Source organism: Ziziphus jujuba, chromosome 12 (assembly GCF_031755915.1).
Source record: "Ziziphus jujuba cultivar Dongzao chromosome 12, ASM3175591v1".
NCBI classification, from domain to species: Eukaryota; Viridiplantae; Streptophyta; class Magnoliopsida; order Rosales; family Rhamnaceae; genus Ziziphus; species Ziziphus jujuba.
In genome coordinates this window covers 19,677,649-19,685,767 of record NC_083390.1, presented here as the reverse complement: position 1 = coordinate 19,685,767, position 8,119 = coordinate 19,677,649, and the positions used below count along the sequence as shown (strand labels likewise).

Sequence of the window (8,119 nt, the reverse complement as noted above, 5' to 3'; positions counted from 1 at the left end):
GGCCTCACCGAACAGCATTTTTAGGCCTCAAATGCATGAATATCGAATTAATTATAGTGGATTTTAAACACTTATGAGCAATGATGGAAAAACACAACAGAGCATTTAAACAAATTTTAGATACGAAACGATAATCCATTAATTTAGAGATAGTTCATTCTATTATAATCCATTAACTTTGACATCTCAATGTTCATTAGATTTAGTTAGATGAAGTTTTTCCTTTAGGTGGGTTAAGTTTTTCACCAGAAATTATGCTTCTCAATCGGATGAATAACACATCTTTTATGAGAATCCACGAGGATTATATGTTAAAAGGAAACCATGAAAACCATGAAAATGCCGTAGTTCCAATCAGGACTCTAGCAGAGGAACTACCTGCCATAACTAAACTACTTCATTTTCTTCTTTCATTGTTTTCAATGGTATCTGAAACCTCGGAATATGGTATACAGTGGTTTCATTTTATTTTAATTACATCTCCTCAATGAGTAGGAAAATAAGTTTTATACGTGGCTGTACACTATACGTGGAATTCTATGAATTATATGAAATATGATAATCTATATCTACATGCATATAAAGGTTCATATCTACTCCCCATTGATTTGTAGTTCAGGCTAGTCGTCCACTTTTTCCATACTTATCGATCTGGCTAATGTCAAGAATTCTATCCACACCACTAGGCAATAGAAATCTGCATAAGTTTCAGAAGCACTTAGTTGATCATAAAAGAACACCAGTATTAATTCTATGAAATGCCAATTTGTCCAAGCAATTTTTGTGTCAGTATAACATACTTGTCCCTGAGAGCTCTTGTCATTGTTAGGCAACCGCCAGGCACAGATGACTGCATATTTACCGCTATATTTGGGTTGTGAATGCTCTGCCTGATGTGTACCCAACCATGTTGTCCGTGTTCCTCATCCGAAACCTTTGCTCTAAAATTACAGCTACATTAATTAATTTTTAACTACCAAATGACGAAAAACGTAGAATTTCATAAATTTCTTACAAAATTATGTTCTGGATTGCTTACCTATACATGTGAGCATCAATGGTAGCCGGGGTATCATCTAAATCAACAAGGCAGCCTTCACTCACCCAACAATCTCCACAGGTGTCCAGTTCCCACCCTTCAAGTTTCCCTTCCTACAGGCAAGTAAATGTGTCTTGTCTTTAAAAAACCCAAACTTTGTTCATTTGTTCAGAGGATCAATATGGTTCGACTATAAGCTTACCTCAACGTAGTTACGAAATGTTTCGATTGCCTCAACTCCTCTTGCCTTGGCATGTCTCGGTTCGGAGACTATGTTCATCCTTAGCTCAATAGATTCTATTGGTTCTTCAAGATCATTTATGAGGCTACCAATACCTTCATCTGATCCTGAAAGCTTCATCCTTACCATTTCAATGATGATTTTTACCACCATGTAAGCTCCTATAAAACAATCATACAAACACATTAAAAACATGAAGCCAAATTCCCAATACAAAAGGCTAATTAAAAATACATAAGGCTTTTTTAAATTTCTATAATACCATCATCAAGGAAATAATTCTCTTTGAGAGCACCATGCCCTGTTGTTTCCATCATGAGGGGAGCTTCAATGCCATTTTCATTCAGCTTGACACCTTTATCAATGACATTCCGATACCCAACACGATACAAGCAATGGTGACCTCCTCTGCTAGTGATGAATCTTGTGAGTGCCATACTAGTTCTAGCATCAGTGACAATAGTTGTTCCAGGGTGTTCCCTCAACACAATAGCAGACATAAGAGCAATGAGTTTATCACCATTAATGGGTTTTCCTTTGTTATCTACGACACCACTTCGATCAACGTCGGTATCAAAAACAATTCCGAGATCAGCAGAGTTTTCTAGCACGGCAGCTCTGGTGAGTGCCATGGCAGTTTTGTCCTCTGGGTTGGGAATGTGGTTGGGGAACATGCCATCTGGGTTGAGATGCAGAGACCCAAATGTGTCTGCTCCAAGCTTGTCTAAGACATCCCATGTGAAGAAGCCTCCAGATCCATTTCCAGCATTTACTACTATCTGCATCATTTCAGGGTCAATGTTGTTTATCATGCCATTGCAGGCTTCATTAATAGCACAGAGAATCTAATCGAGCTAAAAGTTTTATATACATGATATATTTTGGATTTACTCCATTATTTAAAAAAGCTTATGTTTTTGGTTTGTGTATATGATGACCTATTTAGGTGGACTCAATTAATCTCCCAAATGAAGTATTGGACCTGATGGAATAGGGGAATAACAAGATGATTTTGGGCCAAGGCTACTCTAACCCAAACATTTAACAGATGGAATTGGGTCACCATTTGAGGATGAAATTAGAGCATTTCTGTTTGGTTAGGCATGGTGAGTTAGGCCTCTCTCGGGCCAAGCCAGGACCCACTATCAGTTATTATTTATTATTATTATTATTATTTCGATATGAAGGGTTTGGAGAATTCAGATTCAGAACATTTGCTCCAAAAAATAATAGCTTTTTGAGATGTCCCCACAAAAACCTCACTATTCATTATTGAACAATGAAATATTAATGTTTTTACATAAATTCGTCCATTTTGTACAAAAAAACTGTAGTTTTGTCACTGTATCATTACCGCAAAGTTTTTCTCTCTCTAGATTGGAATCATTAAAAACTCTTATTATAAAGCTGTAGAGATTTTAGATAAGCAAAAGCAAAGATATATGTTTGGGAGGGGAAACCTGAAATCCTTGGAGAGGAGTATCATAATGTGATGGATGGTTGACCCTCTTCTTGATTATGTCCCGGAGGTGGTTTGCATAAGTGCTCATGAAATCAACTTTTGTTGGAAGAGCAGAGAGCATGGTTGACACTTTTGCAAGCCGGTTTGCATACTTTCTGGCTGCTTTATCACAAATCTCCTCCACATCCGGTGAAGTAAGTCCTCCTTTCTTAGTAAAAAATTTCAGACCATTTCTTGTATAGGGCAAGTGAGATGCTGTCATCTGCATCATAAACACATAACATTCTCAGTTCACTACTTCAATTTTATTAAATACATTATACTTAAAAGAGTTTGTATATGTAACAAGATTTTAATGAATTGGTTAACATAATTCTGTTCTACCAAACTTTTTTTTTTTTTTTACTTGAAAAGCTTATTAAAATTATCGAAACCAACATTAAAATTTTTGCAAGTTTTTAGTGCAAAAACAAGAAAGGAGAGCAAAGACAGAGGCGATTTTGGTCTTTATAACATGGTCTACCATAATAGAAGCATCATAGGCAAATGGAGGCAATATTGTGCTCATGAAACAAGCTGGTGTGGTTGCAAGTCCCATGTCAAAGGCCAAACAACCGGCACGAGCAAGACCAGCAAACACTGCTACACTCAAAGATGCTCCAGAAATCCGAGGGTCTTTGCCAAGGGATACCCTGACATTCTCCACAGGATGTCCTTTCTCCTTCTCCAAGCCATGGATAACCCACTCACCGAAACTCTCAGCGATAGCATCCACAGCAGGCGGTGTTAGATCAACCGTCCTGCCCTTTTCGCCTTTCAACGCCACCCCACGAACATCCGAACCATTCTGGAGTCTCCTGATTCTGTCCATATCTTCATCCACCACAACTTCATTGTACTTGGCAGTGCTTGAAGATTTTACAATGATGGTTTTAGATAAAGGAGATGAAAAGGAAGACAACTTTATTAAGTTGTTTAGGAATACTTTCGTAGTTGTGTTTGATGGGAAGCTCGGGTTTTGCGCATTGCTTTGCAGACTTATTGAAGAGGAAACTGAAGTGGAAGCCATAACTGGTTCTGTATAAGTTGGCGCCCTCTTGTTGATTCAAAAGCTTAAAGAGAAAGGATATTTTTTGGCCAAGCAAAAAGATAAGGTATCCCTATATAAATTAACCATAACCTTACAATTTTCAGTGTCTATAACACAGAAAAAGAGAAAAAAGAAGAAAATATCTCTGAAGAAACTTCCAAACGCTCAGATTTTTTTCTTGTTTTATCTAAGAAATGCCTCTCTTTGGGTCTCTAGTATGATAAGTGATATTTCTCTTCTGGAATAAGGAAGAATGGCATATTCAGATATTCTTTTGTGGTACTATAATACACAACTATATAAAGCATCCGGCAGCAAAATAATAAATGTTAATTACACAAACTCACTATAACCCATCCAGTTCCAATTTTCTAAACTATCTTATGACCGGTATTAGACCGCCTTAAGAAAGGTCAAGCATTATTCAGGCTTCGAATTGCCCTTTGTTTTCCCATGTTTCTTAAGGGCCAATATTAATAGCAGTACCAGAAGAATTGTAACTTGGAAAATGAATGTTTCTCACAATTAACATATCAATAAGAAACACAGAAAACATGGGGCAATTAGACCGAGTTCATAATTCATATTTAGACAGAACCCTGAAATATTTTTGACATTACATTTTTCCTTTACTGAAATCACCAGATAACTTGGTCTTTCCCCTAAAGATAACATATTGTGATTCTGGCAACTCTCCGAAAACGTTTCAAACTTAAGAGTTAAAACCTTAAACTGTTTCTTTTTCTTCTTTTCAGCAGCTGTTTTCGGATCTCCTTTTAGAATAGGGAAAGAAAATAACATTCCCTATACATCAGCAGGAAATTTCAGTTTGTCATTTTCCTCTGCAATTTCAGAACCTAAACATATTGAATAGTCCTCATTAACAATATTTATGGGCCCCTCGCACTGAGAGGAAGTGATAAAACAGCAGAAGTTGGAAAAACCATCATCTCAAAACTCGACTCTTTACATGGCTCTTTACGCGGCATAAAATTAGAGGTGATATTTAGCTCTGACATAAACCGCAAAATCTATAAAGCTCCACTGGCCTTACAAAAGTTATACATAATTTTTATTCAGAAAGTTCAACCAGATTTACAAAAAAGTCCACATAGATGATACCTACACGTTGGATGTACATATTACAACAGATCTGATACAGAAAACGCGTCAAACTTATTTCAAGCGCAAAGACAGTAAGCTTGTAAGCTAGAACTACATATTTAGACCATAGGGTCAACTCCTAGACCTTTACAACCTGGAAGATCAATCCACTCAAGCTGAAGCACAACTTCCCCACACTCCACATTTTTCAACCTGAGAGACATGTTTTGAACGATTTTGCCGTTGTTCCAGACACAACTGCTCTCATCAGCAAGGCAATTTGTCCTGTTCGGCTGAACCCTCTTCACTACACAGCCATTTGGGAGTTTTTCCAAACCCATTCTAAGACATTCGATTAAGGGTTTAATATCAATCTCTGCCTCACCCATCTTATCATCCACAGTTAATGTGTCTTTGTCGTACACTGTCTGCAGAAACAAGAAATTCAATGACATTATTAACAGTCAACTTGTCGCAAGCATATTTTCGATGCCATTTCATTCCTTATACCATTACCAATGGACATCAAGAAAATGGTGGTAGCAATGCTCAATCATCATATTCGCACTACAATGTTCTACTATGATAACAATTTGTCTGCACATATATTCCCCATAGCCTTCTAGTGATCAGCAATCCGTCTTATCATTAACATACAAGTAAAAGTCCAAAATTACTTACTAGAGTGATTGGAGTGTCAAGATCCGAAATAGAAAGAGTCAATTCGTCATTCCACTCTGGATTACAGTTTTTCTTTATCACACGAGACTTCAATCTCTGCATCAAAATATCAGAGAAAAGAAAAACATTAACAAGTAACAACCAAAAGTTTTTTTCAAAACCTCTAAACTAGAAACACAATGTAAGTTCTGTGCATATACAACTCCAAACCACAATACTGCTTGATCATTAAAATGGAAAGCAAAAAAAGTTATGGGAAAGATGGCCAAAAACCCAAATTATATGCTTTAGGAAAGGAAGGATATATTGCAGTTTTTCAGATTTTTATGTCATAACTATGAAGGGTATAAAAGAGTTCTGTTTTGAGTACTACATCAAACGCAACGGCAAGAAGTTTAGATTAGTATTTGTTTTCTTTTATCATTCTATTTGATAAGAATTCTTGACTAGATAGGAAAACAGAAACCTTTCCTGAACTCAACCTATAACCTTTGATAGAATTTTTAAATACTAAGTGAACCAGTTAATGATATGTATTATGTCCCTTATCTTAGAAAGTAACAGTTTTGAATTATTATAAAATCAGTTTTCAATCGTCCAAAAGTACCAATTGCCGTTCGTTCCCTCTGATTGATACTTCATGGGCAGTTTTTCTTTAACACGTAATGATTGAATCGAAACAGACAGTGCAAATTAGTTTAGTAAATTTCACAATCAGGAAAACAGAATTCCCCACATGGGTTTTCATTTCTGTAGGGGGGAAAAAAAAAAAAATTGAAAGAGCAACTCAACGTGCAGCTTTCAAATCCCACACAAATTAACCACTTCTCACACCATCAAACAAGCAACTATTTTCTCAAACCCATTTAATAGTTTTTAGACAGCTAAAAAGTAGTAAAAATAAGAAGAAAACAAGAAACAAAAAGCCCTGATTACAGAGCACAATTCACTAGAAGGAAAACCCAAAAACTACAAAACACAATTGGGTATTCATAACATGTAAACGGGATATAAAAAAAGAAAGTACAGCAAAACCACATAAAATAGTGCATGCAAAATTTCCCAAACAAAAACACTAATCATTTTCATCAATAATAAAGAAGCGTATACCTGATTACCCATGGTGATAACCACATAAGGGTCACTGCTTCGAGTATCACGAACTGCAAGATTGATACCCCTCTGCACACGAATCCTGAGAAGTCCCAGCGTATTTTCCATATGGCCAAAATTTTCCAAGAAAATTTCTGGGTTCAGCCTGGAAAAGAAAAAGAAAATTCTATCTAGCTAAGCTACAGAAATTTACCTTTAAAAATTGAGACTAATATTATGTATGTTTCAGAAACATTAATTGGAAAAACAGAACAAAGATACCAAGCGGGTCCCTCCAAAAGGAATCTCTTCAGAACTTAATTATCGTACCATTTAGAAAAATGATGGGTCACAATTTTTGCGGGCCTTTGTGTGGCACTGTGGTTCATCGATCTTCTCGCTCTACCCATGTTTTTCCCACGTGGTTGGGGTTTGTCTTTGCTTTTATTTTCCTTTCCATTTTCACTTTTTTTTTCTTTTTTTTTTTATTTATTTTTGTCTGTTTTTCATTAGTGGTTTGCAGGAACCAGTAATATTGAGTGAAATTCTTCTTTTTTTTTTTTTTTAGTCGCGAATTATTATGGGTTTTGACAGTTTGAATTGATGGTAGAACATGGTTTACAGTTGGTCCATCCACTTGTAACCCAAATCCTGTAATCAAACAAAATTAGATTCCTTTTCTTTGTTTCTATTTTCTTATATATATCAAATTTTCTTTGAGAGGAAGGAAAAACGAACGGCTTAAGTTTATTGAAACAATAAAAAATAGATTTCAATCCCAGCCAGCCAGAGTTTTCTAGGACAATAGATTGCTTTCATCAACATAGATATACAGATTTTTCTAGATATAATAAACAATACCCAGTTTCTGCTTAACCAATTGGAAAATATGTTTTATTAAAAATTTAAAAAAATAAAAACTGTGATTGTTGTAGTTACCAAATCAACAATTAAAATATATTTAAAATATCCAAAAAAAATTTTAAAATTTTTTATTTTTGCAATTTTTTTTATCTATTTAATTATATATTTAACAAATTCTAAATATCATAACTAACAATTAAAATAAATATATAAAAACCTATACATAACAAACGGCACCGAAAGGCTATGTTAAAAAATATTTTAAAAAAACAGGAGGTTTCAGAAATTTCAATGAAGCTGCTCAATCATCCTTTAGTGAGCTACATTAAATTAAGAATGATACACATAAATTTGAAAGGGAAGGATGGGTTTCACAGCCGATTTACCTCGAAAAAGTTGCTTCTCTTTCGAGGAAGCACCGAGAAAGCTACAATTTTTTTTTTTTTTCATATTATGATGTTGGAAAAAGTTGAACCTTGGCTATTTACTACGGTAACTTTTATACATTTCTTAAACACGTGAATGAAACACAAAAACCACTAAATT

At 35.2% G+C, this 8,119-nt stretch overlaps 2 protein-coding genes across 2 annotated transcripts; both read right to left on the bottom strand.

The window, feature by feature from the left end:
* Nucleotides 1-270: 270 nt before the first annotated feature.
* LOC107429325 (uncharacterized) lies at nucleotides 271-3,915 on the bottom strand. The gene is made up of 7 exons (XM_016039992.4): nucleotides 3,266-3,915; nucleotides 2,741-3,004; nucleotides 1,543-2,059; nucleotides 1,242-1,441; nucleotides 1,040-1,152; nucleotides 801-941; nucleotides 271-697 (listed from the first exon to the last, which is right to left on the bottom strand). Exons 1-7 carry the CDS (start codon nucleotides 3,809-3,811, stop codon nucleotides 616-618), a joined length of 1,863 nt encoding a protein of 620 aa, XP_015895478.3. The 5' UTR covers nucleotides 3,812-3,915; the 3' UTR covers nucleotides 271-615.
* Nucleotides 3,916-4,882: 967 nt separating this feature from the next.
* Nucleotides 4,883-7,183, bottom strand: LOC107429323 (protein C2-DOMAIN ABA-RELATED 7). The gene is made up of 4 exons (XM_016039990.4): nucleotides 7,040-7,183; nucleotides 6,728-6,875; nucleotides 5,618-5,713; nucleotides 4,883-5,364 (listed from the first exon to the last, which is right to left on the bottom strand). Exons 1-4 carry the CDS (start codon nucleotides 7,117-7,119, stop codon nucleotides 5,056-5,058), a joined length of 633 nt encoding a protein of 210 aa, XP_015895476.4. The 5' UTR covers nucleotides 7,120-7,183; the 3' UTR covers nucleotides 4,883-5,055.
* Nucleotides 7,184-8,119: the final 936 nt, after the last annotated feature.

Coding starts and splice junctions, on each gene's coding strand:
- LOC107429325 (XM_016039992.4), bottom strand. CDS start 3,811: ATGGCTTCCACTTCAGTTTCCTCTTCAATAAGTCTGCAAAGCAATGCG. Junction 2,060..2,740: donor CTCCTCTCCAAGGATTTCAG/GTTTCCCCTCCC, acceptor GAAATGATGCAG/ATAGTAGTAAATGCTGGAAA. Junction 1,153..1,241: donor CATTTCGTAACTACGTTGAG/GTAAGCTTATAG, acceptor ACTTGCCTGTAG/GAAGGGAAACTTGAAGGGTG.
- LOC107429323 (XM_016039990.4), bottom strand. CDS start 7,119: ATGGGTAGAGCGAGAAGATCGATGAACCACAGTGCCACACAAAGGCCC. Junction 6,876..7,039: donor ACCCATCATTTTTCTAAATG/GTACGATAATTA, acceptor TTTCTTTTCCAG/GCTGAACCCAGAAATTTTCT. Junction 5,714..6,727: donor TTATCACCATGGGTAATCAG/GTATACGCTTCT, acceptor ATTTTGATGCAG/AGATTGAAGTCTCGTGTGAT.